The sequence below is a fragment of the Bos javanicus genome, chromosome 18 (genome assembly GCF_032452875.1).
Source record: "Bos javanicus breed banteng chromosome 18, ARS-OSU_banteng_1.0, whole genome shotgun sequence".
Classification (NCBI taxonomy): Eukaryota; Metazoa; Chordata; class Mammalia; order Artiodactyla; family Bovidae; genus Bos; species Bos javanicus.
This window is the reverse complement of record NC_083885.1, coordinates 8,521,962-8,547,126: the sequence shown is the minus strand read 5'-3', so window position 1 is coordinate 8,547,126 and position 25,165 is coordinate 8,521,962. Positions and strand designations below refer to the sequence as shown.

The 25,165-nt window shown below is 50.1% G+C and overlaps 1 protein-coding gene across 1 annotated transcript in view; it reads right to left on the bottom strand.

The window, feature by feature from the left end:
- The window catches only part of PLCG2 (phospholipase C gamma 2), a 156,573-nt gene extending 137,674 nt beyond the window's left edge, over positions 1 to 18,899 (bottom strand). The window contains exons 1-3 of the mRNA XM_061386667.1: positions 18,846 to 18,899; positions 18,433 to 18,646; positions 11,519 to 11,764 (exon numbers count right to left, since the gene is read on the bottom strand). Of these exons, the coding sequence (XP_061242651.1) occupies positions 11,519 to 11,764; positions 18,433 to 18,646; positions 18,846 to 18,899 (514 nt within the window). The remainder of the gene's footprint in view (positions 1 to 11,518; positions 11,765 to 18,432; positions 18,647 to 18,845) is intronic.
- Positions 18,900 to 25,165: the final 6,266 nt, after the last annotated feature.

Genomic DNA, 25,165 nt, shown 5'->3' with positions numbered 1-25,165 from the left:
CCTCCCTGTCCATCACCAACTCCTGGAGTTCACCCAGACTCATGTCCATCGAGTCAGTGATGCCATCCAGCCATCTCATCCTCTGTCGTCCCCTTCTCCTCCTGCCCCCAATCCCTTCCAGCATCAGAGTCTTTTCCAATGAGTCAACTCTTCGCATGAGGTGGCCAAAGTACTGGAGTTTCAGCTTTACCTTCATTCCTTCCAAAGAAATCCCAGGGCTGATCTCCTTCAGAATGGACTGGTTGGATCTCCTTGCAGTCCAAGGGACTCTCAAGAGTCTTCTCCAACACCACAGTTCTAAAGCATCAATTCTTCAGCGCTCAGCCTTCTTCACAGTCCAACTCTCACATCCATACATGACCACAGGAAAAACCATAGCTTTGACTAGACGAACCTTTGTTGGCAAAGTAGTGTCTCTGCTTTTGAATATGCTATCTAGGTTGGTCATAACTTTCCTTCCAAGGAGCAAGCGTCTTTTAATTTCATGGCTGCAGTCACCATCTGCAGTGAGTTTGGAGCCCAGAAAAATAAAGTCTGACACTGTTTCCACTGTTTCCCCATCTATTTCCCATGAAGTGATGGGACTGGATGCCATGATCTTCGTTTTCTGAATGTTGAGCTTTAAGCCAACTTTTGCACTCTCCACTTTCACTTTCATCAAGAGGCTTTTGAGTTCCTCTTCACTTTCTGCCATAAGGGTGGTGTCATCTCCATATCTGACATTATTGATATTTCTCCCGGCAATCTTGATTCCAGCTTGTGTTTCTTCCAGCCCAGCGTTTCTCATGATGTACTCTGCATATAAGTTAAATAAACAGGGTGACAACATACAGCCTTGACGAACTCCTTTTCCTATTTGGAACCAGTCTGTTGTTCCATGTCCAGTTCTAACTGTCGCTTCCTGACCTGCATATAGGTTTCTCAAGAGGCAGATGAGGTGGTCTGGTATTCCCATCTCTTTCAGAATTTTCCACAGTTTATTGTGATCCACACAGTCAAAGCCTTTGGCATAGTCAATAAAACAGAAATAGATGCTTTTCTGGAACTCTCTTGCTTTTTTCATGATCCAGCGGATGTTGGCAATTTGATCTCTGGTTCCTCTGCCTTTTCTAAAACCAGCTTGAACATCAGGAAGTTCACGGTTCACGTATTGCTGAAGCCTGGCTTGGAGAATTTTGAGCATTACTTTACTAGCGTGTGAGATGAGTGCAATTGTGTGGTAGTTTGAGCATTCTTTGGCATTGCCTTTCTTTGGGATTGGAACGAAAACTGACCTTTTCCAGTCCTGTGGCCACTGCTGAGTTTTCCAAATTTGCTGGCATATTGAATGCAGCACTTTCACAGCATCATCTTTCAGGATTTGGAATAGCTCAACTGGAATTTCATCACCTCCACTAGCTTTGCTCGTAGTGATGCTTTCTAAGGACCACTTGACTTCACATTCCAGGATGTCTGGATCTAGGTCAGTGATCACACCATCGTGATTATCTGGGTCATGAAGATCTTTTTGTACAGTTCTGTGTATTCTTGCCATCTCTTCTTAATATCTTCTGCTTCTGTTAGGTCCATACCATTTCTGTCCTTTATCGAGCCCATCTTTGCATGAAATGTTCCTTTGGTATCTCTGATTTTCTTGAAGAGATCTCTAGTCTTTCCCATTCTGTTGTTTTCCTCTATTTCTTTGCATTGATCACTGAAGAAGGCTTTCTTATCTCTTCTTGCTATTCTTTGGAATTCTGCATTCAGATGCTTATATCTTTCCTTTTCTCCTTTGCTTTTCACTTCTCTTCTTTTCACAGCTATTTGTAAGGCCTTCCCAGACAGCCATTTTGCTTTTTTGCATTTTTTTTCCAGGGGGATGGTCTTGATCCCTGTCTCCTGAACAATATCACGAACCTCATTCCATAGTTCATCAGGCACTCTGTCCATCAGATCTAGACCCTTAAATCTATTTCTCACTTCCACTGTATAATCATGAGGGATTTGATTTAGGTCATACCTGAATGGGCAATCCCACTACTGGGCACATGCCCTGAGGAAACCATAACTGAAAAAGACACATGCACCCCAACGTCTGCTGCAGCACTATGTACAATAGCTGGGACATGGAAGCAACCCAGATGTCCATCAACAGATGAGACGATAAAGAAATTATGTACATATACACAATGGAATGTTACTCAGCTAGAAAAACGAATGCACTTGAGTCAGTCCCAACGAGGTGGACAAACCTAGAGCCTATTATACAAAGTGCAGCAAGGCAGAAAGAGAAAGAGAAATGTCATGTAGTAACACACAAACGGAGTCTAGGGAGGTGGTACTGATGCACCTGTGTGCAGCCAGTGACAGAGACACAGATGCGGTGAACTGCCCTGTGGGCCGAGGGGAAGGACAGGCTGGGATGAGCGGAGAGCACGGCAGAGGCACACATGCACACCACAGGGCGTGAGACAGACAGACGGTGGGGATTTGCTGTGTGACTCGGGGAGCTGAAACCAGGGTTGTGTGACAACCGAGAGGGCGGGATGGGGCGGGAGGTCCAAGAGGCAGGGGACACATGTGGCTGATTCACGCTGATGTATGGCAGTACCCAACACAATATTGTAAAGCAATTATCCTGCAATTAAAAATAAATTTAAAAAGTAATTTTAAAGAAGAAGACATTTGTCACTGCCATTCGTCTACCCAGACGAATATGGAAGCTTCACTGCTGTGCCCTCAGCCAAGAATGCTCCCCCCAGGCCCTGGCCAGAGCTTCCCACGGCTCCCTTATCACTTTGAAGTCTCAGCTCAAACGTCACCTCCATGGACATGCTTCCCTGAGGCCTGACTCCTAACACTGCGCTCTTTGCTGGTTACTCTGTCATGCGCTCTGCTTCTTCCTTCCCTGGCATCCCACACAGTCCTGAATGCTTAGTCTGGCCTCTTCTGTCTTTCCTGTGACACCGTAAGCTCCTCTGGGGTCCCCACCGTCCCACTCACCCGGCGTCCCCAGTGACAAGGCTCATATCCGACACACACCAATCCTCTGAGTGTTTGCTAAGTCAAAGAAGGGACCAGGGACTTCCCTGGTGGTCCAGTGGTTAGGACTCTGAGCCGCCAATGCGAGGGGCACGGGTTTGATTTCTGGTCAAGGATCTAAGATCCCATATGCCACACAGCATGGCCAAATACATTTTTAAAAAATAACAACAAAGGGATGAATTCTAAGGATGTCAAGTGATCATCACCCAGGACAGAAGACAATGCTTGAATGGTCACAGAAACCAATTCCTCAGCTGAATGGCAGACAGGTAGGTCTGTATCAGTGTCAGGGAAAAAAACACCAGTTCTGTTCCTCACACCAGCAGGCTCCACGTGGACAACTGGTACCTGGGAAGGGGAGCAGGACGACCCATGCGGATACAGGAAAACAACGATTTCATTATGTGAATGGACACTCTCACAGTCCACCTCATCCTTTCCACAACGCCATTTCCCTTTATGTCTGATGCTGGCAAGAGCAGTGACTACTTGAGCACCTGTCTCCTCTGTGTGACTGAGAGCAGATTATAGGGATTATTTTATTTAATTCTTTAATTACTTCATTTAATCCTTTAATTCCCCTACACAAACACACACACACACAAACACACATATACACTGGAATACTACTCAGCCATAAAAAAGAATGGAATAATGCCATTTGCAAATAGATGGTGAAACAATGGAAACAGTGAGAGACTTTATTTTCTTGGGCTCCAAAATCACGCAGATGGTGACTGCAGCCATGAAATTAAAAGATGCTTGCTCCTTGGAAGAAAAGTTATGAGCAACCTGCTGCTGCTAAGTTGCTGCTAAGTCGCTTTAGTCGTGTCCGACTCTGTGCAACACCATAGATGGCAACCCACCAGGCTCCCCTGTCCCTGGGATTCTCCAGGCAAGAACACTAGAGTGGGTTGCCATTTCCTTCTCCAATGCATGAAAGTGAAAAGTAAAAGTGAAGTCGCTCAGTCGTGTTCGACTCTTAGTGACCCCACGGACTGCAGCCCACCAGGCTCCTCCGTCCAAGGGATTTTCCAGGCAAGAGTACTAGAGTGGGGTGCCATTGCCTTCTCTGATGAGCAACCTAGACAGCATATTAAAAAGCAAAGACATTACTTCACCAACAAAGGTCTGTCTAGTCAAAGCTATGGTTTTTCCATTAGTCATGTATGGATGTGAGAGTTGGACTATAAAGAAAGCTTAGTGCCAGAGAATTGATGCTTTGGAACTGAGGTGTTGGAGAAGACTCTTGAGAGTTCCTTGGACTCCAAGGAGATCCAACCAGTCCATCCTAAAGGAAATCAGTCCTGAATATTCATTGGAAGGACTGATGGTGAAGCTGAACTCCAATACTTTGGCTACCTGATGCGAAGAACTGACTCAAAGAAAAGACCCTGATGCTGGGAAAGATTGTAGGCAGGAGGAGAAGGGGATGACAGAGGATGAGATGGTTGGATGGTATCACCAACTCAACGGATGTGAGTTTGAGCATGCTCTGGGAGTTGGTGATGGACAGGGAAGCCTCGTGTGCTGCAGTTCATGGGGTCCCAAAGAGCTGGACATGGCTGAGCAACTGGACTGAACTGAATGGCATTTGCAGCAACATGGATGGAGCTAGAGATGATCATACTAAGTGAAGTGAGACAGAGAAAGACAAGTATCATACGCTATCCTTTATCTGTGGAATCAAAACAATGATACAAATGAACTTATTTATAAGCAGAGTCACTGACACCGAAGACAAGCTATGGCTATCAAAGGGCAAAAAGAGGGTAGGGATAAATTAGGAGGTTGAGATTAATACGACACTACATCAACAAGGACCTATAACCACTGCTTTGTAATACACTGGGAGTACTGGCTGAACCTTATTTCTGATGGGACACTTGACTGATGGAGCTCGGGGACCACTTTCAGACAATGGATTTCGTAGATGGAAAATGCTGGTGAAACAACACCTGCTCCAGTTTCAAAAACACATTGTTAAAATAAGAACTTTGCCAAATACTCTTTTTTTAAATGGATAAGTACCTCAAAGATGGATCTCAGAGGAAGGCAAGATAGAGGACGAGCCCATTTCAGTGCCCCCGTTGGGTCCACACTCGTCCCCACTGTGGGGGCTCCAGCAGGCACGTCTGGCTTCCAGCTAGCCAGGCACCTCTCAAGTGTCCTCCCCTTGGCATCTCAGCACCGGGCAGGGCACGTCCTCTGTGAGAAGAAGGAATCAGTGCCTTCCCTCTTGCTGTAACAAAGGCTGAGCGAGGCCGTCCTCCTTCGGTCCACAGCAGGGTGCCCCACTACCCCATACAGAACTCTGACATCTCTGAGATCACACAGGAGGAGAAGGCAACGCAGAACAGAAGACACGAGACTCCAAAAGGCAGGTAGAACGAAAGCAAACTGGGGCGCTGCCCCTGCCTGGCCATGTGGCCTTGGGCATGTCACCGAGTCTCCCAGGACTCAGTTTCCTCATAAATATAGTGGGTATGGTTCCTGCTCACAGGGTCACTGTGAGGATTTAAAGAGCAGTGACACGTGATGTATCCACACAGAGACTAGGACACGGACAGCACTCAGAGGCGGCCCTCATCACCAACAACATCATCACCATCGTCATCATGCACTTATTATTAGGCAGGCAAGCCAAGAGCCTAATACTAGGGAAGCAGAACAGCCCCTGTTTGTGAGCACCCCTCACTCACAGACAGCCACCACTTGCCGAAAATAAGCAGATAGAGAAAATGTGCACACGCAGAAGTGAAAGCCTGAGAACAGCGCCCATCCAGTCAGATGGACATGGTCCATGCCTCACAGCTGGCTCATCACACAACCAGCCCCGTCCACACCCCACGGGCAGGCGGCACCACTGTGGCTCTCGGGACACGTCCCAGGCCACACTCCCAAGCGGACAAGGTGCCAGCGGACCCCAAAGCTCACCTCAGGAAGGTGCTCCAGCGGACTCCCTTCTAGTTGGAGTCTGCTCCCCTAGCGCCCAAAGGGAAAGAAAAACCAGAGGCAGGACTTCCAGCACAAGCTCCCGCCCCACACCCAGAGACTGGCAGGAGGCCCACACAGGAGGGAACCCAGTGCACCATCCTGCCCAGCGGCCTCGGAAAGTCAACAGGAGAATGATGGCCAAGACGTGAGAGTCCGGCTGAAGTTCATCTTCTTTGTCAGAAGCCAGGCCTTGGGACTCCTACTGTTTAAAATATGCACCTTTTATATACAGATAAAATATATAAATACATACAAAAACATACTTAAATAAAATCCACTTGCTTCTCACCCTTATCTCATTGACTGTCATCTCACTTGACCAACAGAGAAACTGAGGCACAGACAGGTCAAGCAAACCTGCCTCGGATCACACAGCTCCTAGGAGGTGGTGGAGCGGGGGATCTGAACTATGAGCCTGGACCCAGAGTCCAGGTGTCCTTGTGGTCGTTTGGCACCAAGGTGGCTGCTGTCAACTTTCTCCCCACCTGGGCAGGTCTCATCTTCTCCAAGAGGAGATTCCCCATTCTTTGAACCTGAGCTGGCCCCGCGGACCTGAACAAGTGACTTTCTCAGGCTAGGTCACAAGAAGCCCTGTGACTCTTGGAACACACATCCCGGGGGGATACCAGGCACCGTGTAAGGAGCCCGATGACCCTGGGACTGCCACGCAGTAGGTGCTCAGCCAACATTTTCAGCTGAGCCCGGGCTACCGGCCATCATCACCACAGCACCAGACACAGGAGCAAAGATTCTGGAAACTTCCAGACCAGGGGACATGCCAGCCAAGTACCACCTCAGTCCAGGCCACAGAGAGAAGAACCACCCAGCTGTTGTTGCTGATGTTCAGTCACTAAGTCGTGTCTGACTCTTTTGCCACCCCATGGACTAAAGCTCACCAGGCTCCTCTATCTGTGGGATTTCACCTGTTTCCTCCAGGACAGGGACCCCATCCCTTCCTCCTCTCTCTTAGCAAAACTGGGGGCCCAGTATGATGGCAAATATGGGCGTGGCACTGCACACGGAACAGCTCCGTCATGACACGGTCCAAGGGGGAATGTGTGACATTTTACGGTTCTAAGCAAAGCAAACACATGACTTCAGACCAAGGTTTCTTAATTTTTCAGGAAGAAATACACTTTTTCTTCTTCCTTTTTAACATTTTCTTTTAATTTTACATGGCTGTGCCAGGGCTTAGTCGTGGCATGCGGGATATAGTTCCCTGACCAGGAATTGTGCTTCTCAGGTGGCTTAGTGGTAAAGAATTTGCCTGCCAACGCAGGAGACTCAGGAGATGTGGGTTTGATCCCTGGGTTGGAGAGATCCCCGAAGGAGGAAATGGCGATCCACTCGAGTATTCTTGCCTGGAAAATCCCAAGGACAGAGGAGCCTGGTGGGCTACAGTCCACAAGCTTGCAAAGGAGCTGGACACAGCTTAGCAACTAAACAACAACGACAACCCCAGCATTGAAGTGCAGTCTCTTAGCCACCGGACCACCAGGCGAGTCCCCAGGCCAAGGTTTCTATACTTACAATTCTATACTGGATAATTATTTGGGGTGGGGGCTGTCCTATGCATTGTAAGATGTTTAGCAGTACCCCTGGCCTCAACCTGCTAGATGCCAGAAGCAACCCCCTCCAAATAACCAGGACTAAAAGTATCTCCAGGCATTGCCGAATGCCCCCGCGTGGGTGGGATGGGATCCCCCGGCTGAGAACCACTCCCTGCTGTGCACAGTGAGACCCGTGGGCGTCTGCCTTCACCCAGGCCCACACAGGAGGCTGTGACACCTGTCCAGAGGCCAGAGGCCACCTCCAGTGACCCCAGAGCCACACACGGGTGCTGTCTTCTGCAGACCCCACAGTAACCTGCAGACTCCTGCTGACTCAGACCCCTAAGGCAACACTATAGCTGGGGCCCCCAGGACACCACCTCTATATCAAGAGGCTGGAAATGAGGTGCTGAGTGGCCTCCAGGGCTCAAAGGCCTGTTCTCTCTAGGTGGTCAGGAGAGCACCTTTTTAAAGCAATTTACCCCCAAATCGGCTTCTGTGTCACTTTACAAACACGACACAGCCATCTCACATAGGCTCGCCCGTGCAGTTCAAAAACACAAAGGTGTTCACACCACCCCTCGGCTGAAAACCCTTCAGTGGAGCCCTACTGCTCTCCGGAGAAAGTCCAAACACCTAAACAAGACTCTGCTGCCCCGGACAGGCTGGCCGCCGCTCGTCACCCACAACAACGGCAAAAGCAAAAGCAGCCGTGCGCACCGGTCCAGGGCTGCGCGCCGTGCTCAGCCTTCTGATCCAGCGGCTCATCTGTTCATTCGCAGCAGTGACCCTGTGCGTGGACAGCAATATCGTCCCCATTCTGCAGACGGGAGAACCGGATCTCAGCAGGGGATGGAACGTGCCTACGCTCACGTGGCCTATCTCATCAAACCCTGCTGGGGTCAGGCTCCACGCTGCCTGCACCTAATCCAATAGTGCAGCTCTGTGAGGACTGGGGTCTAACTCAATGACTGCCGTTATCTCCAGCACCTAGAATAGTGCCTGGCAGAGCAGGCATTCAAATGTGGATAGATGGAAGGAGGGACGGAAGCTACCGGTGAAGGAAAGAAGGAAGGCTGGAAGGAGGGGAGGGTGGAGGGGTGGGAGGACGGGCGGGTGGGAGGACGGGGAGTGGGAGGACGGCGAGTGGGAGGACGGGCGGGTGGGAGGACGGCGAGTGAGTGGGAGGAGGGAGTTGCTAGAGCAGTACCTACCAAACTTGGCTAGCTATGAGGATCACCTGGGAAGCTCATTAAAATACTGAATCCCAACCACCCTGGTGAATGACAGTCATCCTTGGCCACCCCAAGGAGGAGGAGGAACTGCTCTTAGGGGTAACCAGGGAGAACCATAGGGTGTGGATTTCAGGAAGCAAAACCCTGTCTCACAACCATCAGGACCGTCAGGAGAAAGTTCCAGAGGCCTGCACACCTTCAAATGCCCCTCACCAGGTGCTTCTGGCGCTCGGCCAGCTGGCCGACACGGGCCGGCCATCCGCTCTCAATGCGGGGGGGCACCTGTGTTTACCGTTGGGCCTGTCCTGCCCCTGCAGGCCCCCGCCCCCGCCCCAGCTGCCACAGGTCTCTGGGCCACCTGGGAGGTCTGAGGCCAATGTAAACAAAATCAGGGGGAAAGCCGGGCACTGTCAAAGCAGGCCCTCTGGCTCAGTGCTGTTGAAGGTCATCTTGGCTCCAGAGTCAGGAGAAACCTTTTGGGAAGCTATTTAGTCTCGCTCATGATAAAAGAAACCAAAGAGCCATGTCACACTATCAGAGTCCACCTGTGAACCGCCAAGTTCAGAACCCCATGGCAGTGTGGGAGGAGATGTGGAGAACTAGAGGGGCCCCCACCACCTCAGGAGCTTCTACGGGATGTGATCCAACCGTCCTTTAAAGTTAAAAATAACTCGTGCCCTCTAACTCAGAAATTACACATGGAGGACGCTATCCTTCAGATAAACCCAACCTGCGTGCATGAAAGAATAATGCAAAGGTGACCCCCACACACAGCTGGTGGAAATGTAAAATAGTGCGGCCACTTGGGAAGCAGTCTGGGGGGTTCCTAAAATGATCAAACAAAGTTCCTGCATTGGCTGAGGAGCAGCCCTACCCCTGGGCACACACCCAGGAGAAACGAAAACACACAGCCGCACAAAAATTCATTCACGAAAGCTCACAGCGGCAGGATTCATACCCGCCAAAAAGAGCAAACAACCCAAATTTCCATCAGCAGATGAACGGGTCAACAAACTGTGGAATATTTGTAGAACGGAATATTACCCGGCCACGTAAAGGAACGAAGTCCTGAGACACACACAACACGGATGGATCGTGAAAACGTGGGAAACGCTCTGTTAAGTGAAAGAAGCCAGTCGCAGAAGGCCACGCACTGTGTGATTCCTTCCATAGGAAGTGTCCAGAACAGGGCAATGGAAAGGAGATGAGAGGCTGCTTAGGGCAGGAGAGGTGGAGGAGGACCAGATGGATGGCTGCAGGATACAGGGCTTCATTTAGGGGTGATGAAACGTTCTAAAAACTGTGGTGGCTGCACATACCTGGGAGTATACCAATCTGTGAATGGATGAATTATAAGGTATGTGAATTGTATCTCCATAAATCTGCTAGCAAAAGAAGAGAAGAATCCATGTACAGCTAATAGCAAAAGACTGGAAAAACCCAAAGCGTCCATCTCTAGGGGTTAAACTGTCACACTGTAGCCAGAATGCTATGTGGCGATGAAAGGCAAAGGCAGATCAATATGCTGATAAGAAACCACCTCAATGGTTAACTACCAGGGGGCTTCCCCTGGCAGCTCAGTGGTAAAGAATCTGCCTGCCGGTGCAGGAGAAACAGATTTAATCTCTGATCCAGGAAGATCCCACGTGCCTCAGAGCAACTAAGCCCGTGCACCATACCTATACAGCCTCTGCTCTAGAGCCGGGGGGCCACAGCTACTGAAGCCCGCGCCCAGGGGCCTGAGATCCACAGCAAGAGAAACCACTGCAAGGAGAAGCCTGCACACCACAGTAGAGAGTGGCCCCAGCTCGGCACAGCCAAAGAAAGGTCCAGGCAGCAACGAAGACCCAGCACAGCCAAAAATAAAGAAGTAAAAAATATTTTAAAGAAAACTATTAAATTTAAAAAAGAAATTGAAGTGCAGAAGTATGTGCAGTAGGTACTTATTTGTGTAAAAAAACAACACACACACATCACGCAAGCACAGAATACATCTAGAAGACCACAGAACCTGGGCAGGAGCTGGCCTCTGGAGCCTGGGGTGGGACTGGGGAAGAGAGACATTCATTTATGAATTGTCTGATTTTCCCCCAAGTGTATGCTTTAATTTCTCAATTTAAAATAAGTCAATAAAAACTCATTTAAGCAAGTCTCTGCAACTGTACATTGCTTAAGTCTCTGGACTCTGAGTGAAAAAGGGGGCTTAGGAACTTGAGGATCTGAACCCACTGCCCAACATAAGGGGGGAGGAGAAAAGAAGCCGCCTCCACTCGGAGCAGAGCTTCACTGGAGGGCTCCACACACTCAGCGATGTGCTCTGTCCACATGGAGTAAAGCACAGGCCTCTCGCTCTGCTGTCTGCACTAAAACACACATCTGGCTACCAAGCGATGACTCCACAAGCTCTGGCCAGTGAGCCCTCAAGAGGGCACACGGCTTGACCATCAACGCAGACCGAACAGTCCCCGACGCCGTGAGATGGTGCGCTCAGCCCCCAGCAGCCCAGGCGAGCTGTCTGGAGGTCATCTCCAAGCTGGCCCACGCACGCTTCCGCTCCTTCACCAGGGCTTTCCTGGCCGACATCCCCCACCTGCCCCAAACCCCATCAGAGACCCAGACAAAGCGACGCCACTTTTCCTTTTCAGAAGAAGGTGTCGAACCAACGACAGCTGCAGGGCCCACTGCCCGGGCGGGGAGGCGAGAGGTACTCACGGAAGCCCTCGATCTTGTCGGCCGTCTTGCTCCAGGCCACCTGCCGCGTCTCCATGATCACCTGGACGGTCCTCCGCTCCGGGGTGGACTTGCGGAAGCTGAACACGGTCATGACGGTGCCCAGCTCCAGGGCCCGCTTGATCTGACTCTTCTCGTACTCCGGGAGGGTGTCCACGTTGGCCATGGTGCTCGCCGTCGTCTGCTGCCCAGTGGGGGAGGCGAGGAGGAAGCAGGTGAACAAGGAGGCTGGAGGCAGGAAGCAAGGGGGAACTGGTTTCAGTTAACTGAGCGGGCTTCGGTTAACAGGAGGAAGCTTCAGAAGCCAAAACCTGTCTCATGCCCATCAGGATGAGCTTGGGGAGAAGGCGCTGGTGGCAGGGGGGCTCACCAGCCGCTCAGACGTTTAAATGGAAGCAAGGTGTGGGTGGAGCCCTTGATCTCCGTGACCCAACCGTTATCCCGGCTTTGAATAACCAAATCACCCCAACCTGGCCGCCACCTCTCCCTCCCCACGCAGCTTTATGCTGTAGAATATTTGAATAGCCAAAGAAGCCCAGGCTGGCTCCTGTCCCCAACCCCGACACCCACCCAGAGACTTCGAACCACCCCTTTACTTCCCGAGTGGAGCCGGGAATAGAGAAAAACCTTCCAAGTGGGTCCGTGGAGACCTCTGCATGGAAATGGAGCAGAAAGGGCAGAAAACAGCAGGGCCCGGCAGCCCCGCGTGTAGGCTCCCACTGACCGTGTGGCCCTGGGCAGGCCGCGTGACCCCTGGGAGCCCGACTCTGACCGGGACAGTCAGGAAGCCACCAGCGAAGCAAAGCACCTGGTGTGCGGCTCGGCTTCCGGGGGTGTCCCTGGTGACCCCTCATCCTCCTGAACAGTCAGAGCTTCCCAGAGAGGAGCCTGGGCCCCAGATCTCAGAGCCTCCCTTGTCTGGCTCCTCTTACGCCCACATCTAGCCCACCAGCAAACCCAGAAAGCAGTGGGTCTCCCTGCTTCCCTGCTCCCTCCAGGGGTCTTATACACGTGGGTCACTCTGGCCGCCTGCTCCCACCCCAGACCCTGGAGTGAACTCTGAGACCAGGAATCAAAAGGATGCTTTAAGAAGAGTGAAAGGGGACGTAGGCATACCTGCGGCTGATTCACGTTGATGTGTGGCAGAAACCAACACGGTATTATACAGCAATTATCCTCCGATTAAAAATAAATGAATTAAAAAAAAACAAAAACAAGAGTGGGACTTCCCTGGTGGTGCAGTGGATAAGATTCCACCTGCCAACGGAGAGGACACAGGTCAGGCTTAGCTCCTGTTACTGTCCACCATTTCCTGTATCTTTTCTCCCCCTTTCCCACTCAGTCTTCATATATATATATATATATGTTGGAGTATCGTTGTTTTACAATGTTGTGTAAGCTTCTGCTGTACAACAAAGTGAATCAGCTATGCGTGTACCACACACTGGAGGAGGAGGTGGCAAGCCACTCTGGTATTCTTGCCTGGGAAATCCCATGGATAGAGGAGCCTGGCAGGCTGCAGTCCATGGGGTCGCACAGTCAGACACGACTGAGAAGGCACACGTGTGCATATTCCGTGTATCCGTTCCCTTTAGGACCTCCCTCCCACCCCCTACCCCACCCCACCCCTGGAGGTCAGCATGAGCTCAGCACAAGCTCAGCTCCCTGTGCCCCGCAGCAGTGCCCCACGAGCTGTTCATTCCACGCATGGTAGGGAGCGTACGTGTCAGCGTCGCTCTCTCAGGGCGTCCCACCATGCCCTTCCTCCCCCGTGCCCAGAGCCACTCTCTACACCTGGGTCTCTATCCCTGTATCTTTCTTATCTCGTCCCCACCTCCAAACCCCTTTAGGTTCCCACAGTTCTTACTTTGCAGAGAAGCTGGGTGTTCAGCCAGGGCTGCCTGGGCCTCCCCACAGCCTCTGTGCCAAGCTGCTCCAAATCAGGGCCTCAGCTGTTCCAGCTGTATAATGGGAATAACACCACCCTCGAGGGGCTCTGGATGGACTAGACCCCACAATGTTTGTACAGCCCCCAGTCAATCCTATAGGAAATCAACCCTGAATATTCACTGGGAGGACTGATGCCGAAGCTCCCAATACTCTGACCACCTGATGCACAGAGCCAAGTCACTGGAAAAGACCCTGATGCTGGGAAAGATTGAGGACAGAAGGAGAAGGGGATGACAGAGGATAAGAACTTGGACGGCATTACCAACTCAATGGACGTGAGTTTAAGCCAACTCCGGGAGATGGTGAAGGACAGGGATGCCTGGCGTGCTGCAGTCCACAGAGTCGCAGAGAGTTGGACACGACCGAGCGACTGAACAACAACACAAACAGCATCTAGCAGGGCCTCCGATGATATTAATCGGACAGCTGATCAAAGCATTAACCAAGGGTCACCTGCACGACAGGCATGGACAGCGGACGCGCACGCAAACGAGGGGTGAGGCCCGTGCCCGGGCCCTGTCCTTTGCCCCCTTTACCCTCCACCCACAGCCGGGGCACCTCCCAGGTGTGCTGACAGCCCAGCAATAAAGTCATGAATTACACCTACTCTCCACCCATCAGGAAACGCCAGCTCCATGATTCTGCAGAAGCAGAGACGTGGGGGTCTCAAGGGAGCAGCAGGAAGGGGTCCCCAGCTGAGTCTAAGGTGAGGCTGGGAACTTAACAGTGCTCAGAGGAAGCTTCTAGGGGAAGACAGATCTGAATCCAATCTTTAAAAGAGATGAAGCGGAAGGGGACGGTGCTCTAGTCGAAGGAACTGGCTAAAACAAAAGCCCAGGGGCCAAGGGTGTGCAGGAACCCTGCCTGATCCGAGCCTCCCGCCTCACCACCCCCTATTCCAGGTCAGGGGACGAGCAAGGGGCCTGAGGCCGGTCTCCGCCCTGGAAAACCTGCTGTTCATTGGCCCTCCCGGGTGCCTGCACCTGCCGTATCAGATTCATCTCATTTATCTCAGAAATACTGGCGCTGCAAACTCAAGGCCTGAGAGGTGAAATCACGTGATCAAGGTCATGGAGACATGTGGCAACATCAGGATGGGAACCCCATGCCCCTGCTCCTTCAGCAACCCCCTTCTGGAATTCACAATCTGGTCAGATAGTAACTAACCGCGCAGAGATATCAAAGGACTCGTCCAAGGTCACACAGCTGCAAAGTGTCAGAAGCAGGACAATGCTCTCGAGTTCCCCACTCCCAGGTGCAGCAGGGAGCAAATAGGAAACATACCACCTCTCACAACACCGCCACGTAAGCCAGCCGACCTGGAAGCACGACCCTCGGTTCTTTCTGACTCTGGGAGGGCCCTGCACTAACCTTCCCAGGATTCTGGTCACTCCCCATTCAGAAGCCCAGTGGACTGGCTCAACCATAAACATCAAGTCTCTCATGTCCTTCTCTAAGAACCAGGAAAGCATCCTTACGGCCACAAGATCCCTGGAGTCAACCACTAAAGTCCACCAGCTCCCAACTCGGGCTTTCAGGGTTCAACGCTTCAGCAACTAAGACAAGGTCTCCAAGGCCTTGACCCCGGAGGAGGGCACTAGCCATCACCGGCAACTTCTATTTTGCTTCTGCTTTCAAAAAAAAAAAAAAATGAAATAGGCTTGAAGTCCCTTTCTTGTTCCTGTTTCTCATCCTCCCTGGGTAATTTTATAAAATGATTTACGGTGTTAAACACAAATGAGGCCGAGATTTAATAAGATCCTACTTTTCATGTTCTCCTGTTTGAAATAAACTTCTGGGAAAGACAAATTATCATATGACATCGTTTTTATGTGGAATAAGGGATAAATGAAGTCATCTACAAAGCAAATAAAGAGTCACAGATGTAGAAAACTTATGGTTCCTGGTCGAAAGGGGAGCATAGATTGAGACTGGTATTGACACATGCCCACTACTATACACAGAGGAGGTAACTAATAAGGACCTACCGGATAGCTCAGGGAACTCTACTCAATACTCTGTAATGACCTCTATGGGAAAGAATCTAAAAAAGAGTAAACATATGTATATATATATGGGCTTCCTCAGTGGCTCAACTGCAAAGAATCAGCCTGCAAGGCAGGAGACATGGCTTCGATCCCTGGGTCGGGGAGATCCCCTGGAGGAGGACATGGCAACCCACTCCAGTGTTCTTGCCATGGAAAATCCCGTGAACAGAGGAGACTGGCAGGCTACAGTCCATAGGATGGCAAAGAGTCGAGACAACGGAAGCAACTGAGCACACATAACACATGTGTATATATATAACTGACCCATTTTGCTGTACAGCAGAAACTAACACATTTTAAGTCAACTATATGCCAATAAAGATTAAAAAAAAAAAAATGCAAGGACCCAGAACCAGGAAACAGGAGAGTTTTCTTCTCTTTAAGGCTCTCTGCACACGTCAGAGCAGGGCAGGATTTCACACAAAATCCCACAAGTCAATTCTCTTGGACACCTGGCACAGTCGCATCCCTGAGAGAGGACAGCCCCTCTGAGGGCAGGAGGGGTGTTACCACTGCATGTCACACCCACCTGCAGAAACAGGGTTACTCATATTCTCACTGGAGGAACTCAGCAGGGTCAGCCATGGCACGTACGGGTGTGCCTTAGTTGCACTTTTTTTGGGGGGGCAACCTGCGAGCATCTATTAAAACGTAAACATGCATCTGCTTTGATCCAGCATTGTGCAGAAAAATGCACAAAATTATCTGTAAGAGGAAAGAACAGGAAACAATTCAGCTGCTCATGAATGGGTTGGGGGGGCGGTATCCCTTACATGACGGGACACACACGTTAAAGAATTGTTGTTTAGCTGCTCAGTCACATCCGACTCTTACGACCCCACAAGCTGTAGCCCACCAGGCTCCCCTGTCCATGGGATTTCACAGACAGTAATACTAGAGTGGGTTGCCATTTCCATCTCCTGAGGATCCTCTTGATCCAGGGATCAAACTCATGTCTCCTGAATTGGCAGGCAGATTCTTTACCACTGAGCCACCCGGGAAGTGAAGTGAAGTGAAGTGAAATCGCTCAGTCGTGTCCCACTCTTTGCGACCATGACTGTAGCCTATCGGGCTCCTCCGTCCATGGGATTTTCCAGGCAAGAATACTGGAGTGGGTTGCCATTTCCTTCTCCACCAGGGAAGCCCACATTAAAGAATGTTCAGTAGCTACTGAAAAGAAGGAGGAAGATTTACAAGTACTGTGATCTGGAAAGATTTGTGAGGCAGATGAAAAACAGTTATAAACTAATAAATATTATTACATGTTTAAAAAGGCTGTCTTTTGCCATATGTGAAATAGATCATCAGTCCAGGTTCAATGCATGAGACAGGGCGCTCAGGGCCAATGCACTGGGATGACCTTGAGGGATGGGATGGGGAGGGAGGTGGGAGGGGGGTTCAGGATGGGGGACACATATACAACTGTGGCGGATTCATGTCAATGTATGGCAAAAACCACTACAATATTGTAAAGTAATTAGCCTCCAATTAAAATAAATTAATTGTTTAATGATTTTTTTTAAAGGCTGTCTGCTTATAAACCTAGGAGGAATGGTTATTTTTGGAGAGTGGGAGAAGGTAAAGGGTCTGACCATCAGCTTACGACTGATTTAAGTGCTAACATAATGGATGAGCTTTTCTGCTTTGAGTTTTTAGTGTTTTCTAAGTGAAGACACAGTTTCAAAAGTTTTCTCATTTTCAATTTTCCACCAATTCCACTCAGCCCAAGGGCCATTTATGGGGGTCCTGGCTTTGCCTCCTCCAAAGGAGTTTCACAAGCTTGGGGGGAAGGGGGTGAGCATCATTAGGCAATTTGAGCATCAGGGAACCCTGCAGTGGTGCACACTCGGCATTCGTCTCTAATAAAAAGAACTGCCTGGGATGGCCAGGGACTCAAGACTGCCTGCAAGCCTGTAGCTGCGGATGTTGGCCAGGGCCCCCACGCAGGGCCCTTAACCAGAGGGTCAAGAAGTGGCAGATGAGCCCCAACTCTGCATATAGCCCCGGGATGCAGGCCTGGGTGGCCCAAGTATCCAGGGGAAGAAACTGGGGCTCAGAGAGTCTTCGACGTGCCCAAGGTTACACAGCTGGAACCGAAATTCTAATTACGTTGACTGACAAGGCCACCTGTTTCCCGTGCGAGTCACCCCCACCCGCCCAGCCCACACTTTCTTACTCTAGTTCAAGATCAGGGTGCTAGAAGAGCCATCCCAGGCCCCCTCTGGAATCCAGCTGCCAACACCCCCTCCCCATGAGTGCACACCCCGCTCGTCTTTCCCTCGAATTCTTCTGCTGTGGGGGTAACCACCTCTCCACGATTCCACAACGTAACCAGGAAAACGCACAGTCGCACAAACATACTTATGCACACCACTGTGGGGCAGGACAGGGAACCCTGGATCCCCCGAAAACTCTCCAATCTCTCAGGGCAAGGGGCTGCGCCTTCCTTGGTATCGCTCGCCACCCACCCAGCCGCAACCACCTGTGTAGTGCGAGGAAGTGCCAGGGGCCGGCCGGCGCTTGGAGTCCACAAGCCGTGGGCACAGAGGTGGCCAGGAAACACGCCCGACTCCACGCGGGACCCCCAGGGCCACCGGAGCCTAGAACTCAGGCGCTGGCGCGAACCCCCGACCGCAAGCCGCGCCGCTTCCTCCGGTTCCCATTCAAAGCCGGGCTGCCCCGGGGCATCAACCGACGGAGTGGCGCCGGTCAGGGGTGAGGAAGTGGCCGTCCCCGCCCGGACGCTGGGCACAGCGAGCGGGGGGCCGGGCGGCGTGCCCCACCCCTGCCCGCGCCAGCTGAGCCCCACGCAGGACCCCCGCCCTGGACGCGGCTTTCCGGGCGCGCGTGCCCCGGGCGCACGTCCCCCGGGCGCCCCCGCCCGACCCGGCCACTTACCTGGCCGCGCCTCCGCCGCGGGTCCGGGCTCCGGGTCCCGCGCGCAGCCGCCCGCTGTCCAGGCTCCGGGCACTCCCTGCCGCGCACGCCCTCCGACGCGGGCGCTGCTACTTCTCCTTCGGCCGCGGCCGCGCGCCACGTGACTCCTCCGGGGCCGCCCCCTGCGCCCCGGCCCGCCCCACCCCCGGCCCCGAGGCGGGCCCAGCGCCGCCCACTGCTCAGAGCACCCAGGGCGCCGCGTGCTCCCTCCCCGAGGGCGGGCCAGCCTCGGGACCGCGCCTCCGCGGGCGGAGGAAGAAACTGAGGCAGCGGGAGGGGAATCCACCTGCCTGCCCCAGGTCTCTTGCAAGGTGGAGCGAGAATGTCCAGAGGGACCAGCATTTATGGAGCGCTTACTGCACACGTGTGCTTACTGCACACATGCATTCAATACGCTCCCCTGTAATCCCCGTGAATTGGCAGTTCATGGTCCTACTGTGAGATCGTCACTGAGTCTGCGCAGGTGTCTGACCGCCTCTTACTACATGGTGCAAACCACAAATACCCTAAGCTCAGCTTCCTCATCTGTCAGACAGGATCAAAGTCCCAAAAGTTTGTTCTAGGGAACATGGAATACCAAGAGAACTGACCTCTCGTTTTCCCAATGAGAGATTATTTTATGGCGCACTCTATAAACTTCTAAGCATATAGATGACACCGTCAAGTGCCTAGTGATGGGATTTAGTTGATTCATTGAGCTACACCAAGCCTATTTCAAGTCGCATATTGTATGATGTAACATGTTCTTTGAGAAATATTGCTCTTTTCCTCTTTCCTGTTTCACGGAGCTGTTTCATTCAGACCTTTCATATGCATCTTGGACGTGTCCGTTGTGACGAGAGCCAGCCTTTCTATCACCTATAGAGCTGTCAGGACACGTCAGGTTCTACTCCTGAGCCACTTGACTTACAGCATTTTTTTAAAAATCTATGAATGTTGCTCTGGCATATTTTCAGTATGATATCTAAAGCCACAGGGCTCGTGTGCTGACTTTAGGCAAGCTGGACTCATTTGTCACTGCTCCTAGCCCAGGGGTGTACACTTGCTATTTCCTATAGATCACTTATTGCATGGCTTTTTAAAGAAATCCTTGAAACCACTTGAAACCATGGGACCACCTCCCCAGGAATGATAAATCTGGGTTAAATTTCTTTGCTTTTTTTTTTTTTTAAGAACTTCAGTTTATATTTCCATCAATCCTTTTTATCGTTTCTATTTTGGTACATGTTACCTAATGTACATGATACAGTGGTACAACCGCGTATGTGTAGAATTTATTATTACAAAGTCCATGTGTGTAGTGGATCATGTTAAATTTCTTGCTGATCAGATGAAACTAAAGGCAATTGGCTTTGGAAACCACTGTGGGAAGCCCTGGCTCCTCTTCTCGGTCCAGACAGGTGCTGATTGGAGATCTCCCTGGTCCCCGGGAATCAAGCAAGAAAGAAGAACACGGAGCACCTACTTCAGCTTACTTTTCTTGTGAGCCTACAGCATTTTTGGAGTTAAAATGTCTGTTGTGTTTGAGATAGCAGTTTGATTTTTTTCATATTTTTAATTGCTTTTCCTCTTTTTCACGGTTTTCACCTTTTCAGGTGAACAGCTAAAGGAATCCAATGCGATGAATGGGAGTGTTTGGGGCTCCACGTCGCCTCTTTTTCTGCAACTCGTTTGTTCAGAATAAAGTCACTGCGATAGTAGCCCTGGTTCTGGGAAGGCTCAAATACAAAATGACATTTCTTCTCCAAGGCATAAGGGGTGGGGGGAGAAGCCACCCTGTATATTCAGATATACATGTGGTGGAAAGTCCCCATCACAAGTTAGCTATTCTAGGGCTCAAGGGCATTAAATGGGGGCGTGGGGGGCGGTGGAAGCAGAATTTGAACCCGAGTCTGTCTGGTGCTGGAGCCCGTGGGCGCACAGGCCTGTGACCCATCCCCGGCATTACTAGGAGGAATGCAGGCGGGGAGAAGTGCGCGTGTAACCACTCCGCTTAGATTCACAAATGGGTCAGGAAGTGACCTCAAAGGGTGGAGGGAACTTTCTTTTCCTTTTCATATAAAAAGAAAGAAGAAGGCGGAGGGAGGGAATAATCTGAAAGAAAACTGTGTTTTAATCAGCATTGTCTGGACTTGCTATTCTGTCCCCCACCAGTCCTCAAGGATGATCGTGTTTTTCTTCATAACCCTTTTCCATGTGCTAGCAGCCATGGTGTATGGGACCATTAGCACCCCCAACCCTGTGCCTCAGTTTCCCTCTCTGCAAAAATGGGTATAACAACTGTACCTACCTCCCAGGGGTGATTAGAAGGATCAAATGAGACAACAAAGCGATAAAACAGGCAAAACAGTTCAGCCATCAGGATTGACTATTTTCAGTATTGTTATTGGAAGGAAGAAGAAAAAGGCCCATGCTGCAGTGAGAAAGTGTGGATTTGGAGGACATGGAGATCTGGGTTCAAATTCCAAGGCCACTTCCTTAGCTGTGTGACCTTAAGCTGGTCAGTTACCCTCTCTGAACCTTCAATTTCCCCATCATTCAACCTACTTTTGGGATACTGAGAACAGGCAACCTGTAGGGATGGAAAGTAGATTAGTAGTTGCCTGGGACTGAGGGGAACATGGGGGGTCTTGGAAGGGGTATAGGGTTTCTCTGTGGAGGGATGAAAATATTCTAAAATAGATTGTGACAATGGCTGAACAGCTCTGTGAAGATACTAAAGGCCACTGAACTGTAGGCTTTAGATGGGTGAACCGTATGTGATGTGAATTATGTCTTAATAAAGCTATTGAAAAAGAAAATAACCTACCTTAGAAGGCTGTTTAAAGAATGAATGGCTAACACAGCTTAGCACAACACAGCCTTCAATAAAGTAGCAGTTGCTCACATAATAATCATGATTAGAGAGTAGGTCTTCTGAACCTGGCCCTCCTCGCCCTGCCAGTGGCCACAGTGGCCAGGCCAAGGCCCACTGCCCTGCCCCAGAGCCTTGCCAGCCTCCTCCCTCCACCCCCACAGCCAAAAACAGCCGAAAACCCCTGAGAGGCTTTGAGTTTGGCTTCGTTTCCTGATATTGTTCAGAGAAGTGCATGTCCCCTGGGGACAAGCCGAGTCTCAGCTGCTGGGTGGCAGGACTCTGAGAGGAAGTACCACCCAGAACTGGCTTCCAGACCTGGTCAGGGTCAGGCCCGACATAGAAACTTCTGCGTGAGAGTGGTCAGACCCCCACACCCCATTTTTTCCCAGCTTTATTGAGGTATAATTAGTATACAAAAAAAAAAAAAAACCTGCACACAATCAAAGTGCACAATCTGATGAATTTGGACTTCTGCATACACCCATGAAACTGTCAGCGCATTCAAGGCAATAAATACCCATCACCTTCAAAATTTTCTTATGGATTTATTATTGCTGTCATGTTTTGGCCATTTTTAAAGCTGGTTCTTTGGGTTTTGTTTGCTTGTTTTTTGCTATTGAGTTGTAGGAGTCTCCTATTCAAATCGAGGGCTGCTTGGAAAAACCTCTGTTACTGTAGTTTTAATTTGGGCTTCTCAAAAAATAGGCAGGAGACCTAAATAGACATTTCTCCAAAGAAGACATACAGATGGCCGACAGGCACATGAAAATATGCTCAACACCTTTTTAACAGAGAAATGCAAATCAAAACTACAATGAGGTACCACCTCACACCAGTCAGAATGGCCATTATTTAAAAGTCAACAAATAACAAATGCTGGAGAGGGCATGGAGAGATGGGAACCCTCCTACGCTGTTGGTGGGAATGTAAGTTGGCGCAGCCACTGTGGAAAACAGTATGGAGGTTCCTCGAAAAACTAAAAATAGAATTATCATATGATCTAGCAATCCCACTCCTGAGCATATATCCAGACAAAACTAATCCAAAAAGATACATGCACCCCTATGTTCATAGCAGCGCTAGTCACAATAACCAAGATATGGAAACAACCGTCAAAAGACGGATGCATGGATAAAGAAGACGTGGTCCATATATATAATGGAACATTACTCAGCCATAAAAAAGAAGGAAATAATGCCATTGTCAGCAACATGGTTGGGCCTAGAGATTATCATACGAAGTGAAGGTAAGTCAGACAGACAAAGACAAATAGCATATGATATTGCTGACACTGTGCAATCTAAAATATGGTACAAACAGGGGACTTCCTCGGTGGCCCAGTGGCTAAGTCTCCACGCTCCCAACGCAGGGGGCTCAGGTCCAATCCCTGGTCAGGGAACTAGACCCCACATGCCCAACTAAGAGATACTGCATGCTGCAGTAAGCCCCATAACAGCCAAATACATAAAATACATGTCAAAAATAATAATAAAAAATAACACATGACACCAATAAACTTATTTGAGAAACAGACTCATGGACACAGAGAACAGACTTGTGGTTGCCTAGGAGGAGCCGGGGGTAGGGATGGAGCGAGAGCTGGGGTTAGGAGATGCCCACTATTATCTATAGGATGGATAAGCAACAAGGGCCCACTGTATGGCACAGGGAACTATATTCAACACCCTGCAATGGGCCAAATGGTGAAGAATGTGAAACAGAATGTGTGTGTGTGTGTGTATTTATGTATGTACATGTATATATATTTATGTGTATATGTAGGTATAACTAAGTGAATTTGCTGTGCAGCGGAAATTAATGCAACATTGTAAATCAACTATCCTTGAGTAAAATAAATTATCAAAAACTATAAATAAGATTAACGAGGCTGTTTGGGCAAAGCTGATCAATGCCCCTGGAACAGCGGTTCTTGCCGTGTTGTTCTCAATTTCAGTTTGGTGATTAACGTGAGGTGGTCACCCAGTGAAAATGTATGGGCCTTATGCTTACAACCTGTGCAATCTTATGTTAGATCTCAATTTAAAAATTAGCATTTTAAAAGGCTGTTCAATTTGTTAACAGGCTGTTTCTATGCTTCTGCCTTCTGTGTTTTCAACATAAGCTTCACTGAGCACATCTTAGCTATACCAGAAAAACAAAAGTGTTTCACAATCAAGGCCGTTACAGTCACAGGTCCAGCAGAGGTCAGTCTGGAAGGCGGTTGATGAGCGTGAACTGAGGGGAGCCCCAGGGATGTGGCCACGTCCCGTTTTGGTGGGGTGCTGGCGTCACGGATGAGTTCTATGTGTGAGAATTCACTGAACTGTACACTTGTCTTCAGTGCACTTTCTTCATTATGCTGCGCATCAATAAAAACATTAAAATATAAGGCCTTTAGCTAAAGGGAGAAGGAAGCATTTAAAATCTTTGCAGTTGACCAAAATCGGTAACATTTATTGAATACCTACCTAGAACCAGGACCCTTCACACAGTAAATGCATTAAGCCCTCACAGCAAACTAGGAAGCTCAGTGGTTTTCACATCTATTTTACTAATGAGGAAACTGAGGCTCAGAGGCGACAGATGATTCACAGAGGTGACCCAGAAGCTAGCGGCAGAGCTGGACACTGAAACCAAGTGCTTACGTCAAGATCTGGGGTTCTTTCTGCCCCCACCAAGGACTCCTGCTTCTCCTGGGGGCTCGCGGGGAGGTCTAAGACACACCCAGGGATGCCGCGAGGGTAGGGCCCGGGGAATCTGCATTTTAGCCACTCCAGTCCATGACTCCTCTGCACCCTCTAGTGTGTACATCAGTGCATTCTGCTGAAACAACAAGGAAGAAACACATCGTGGAGCCAGTGACGGGAGTGCAAAACGGTGCAGCCTCTTCAGAAGACAGCCAGGTAGTTTATTCTAACAAGTGAAATACATACTTACTATATGACACAGCAATCCCATATCTAGGTATTTACCCAAGAGAAATGAAAACATACAATCATGCAAAGATCTGTACCCTAATGTTTATAGCAGCTTGGACCATGCTGGTGACTCAGACGGTAAAAAATCTGCCTGTAATGCAGGGGACCCAGGTGCGACCCTTGGGTTGGGACGATCCTGTGGAGAAGGAAATGGCAACCCACTCCGCTATTCTTCCCTGGAGAATCCCATGGACAGAGAAGCCTGGTGGGGTCCACAGGATCACAAAGAGTCAGACATCACTGAGTGACTAACACTGTATAACCAATAACTGGAAACAGCACTAAGGTCTTTCAGCTGGTGAAGGGATAAACAAACATTCATGCGTGGAAATAGCACCCATGGATAGAAGAAAACACTGCTAGATGTGAGACCAAGGGTGAATCTCCAATGCATTCTACTCAGTGAAAGACCACTCTGTCACTCAACAGGTATTGGCCAAGCACTCGCCACTTGCCGGCACTGTTAACAGAAGCTGGGGAGACAAGAACGGGCTGAAACTGCCCTGTGTCTCTTGCGTTCTGCTGGTGAAGTGGCACGTGCTTGGCTAACGTCTGGGAGCGACAAAATGACAAAGTGCCTCAGCCAAGGATGTATGATGGTAGGCCAAGAACGTCTGGATAGGCCCTCCCGCTCTTAGGCCAGCCCCCTCATCCCACCCTACTGCTCCAAACCAGTTTTCCAAACCAGAAGCCAACAAGGTCATTCGAAAGTCCAAATGCCTGAGCAAGACTGAGCGGGCCCTGCAGGAATGGAGCCAGGCCTGCCTTCCCCTCCGGGCACATCCAGCCTTCAACTTCTGCAGAACTGAGTGGGTTCCTGTGCCTGAAATCCCACCCTCTCTCCTTTCCTCCCGGTTCA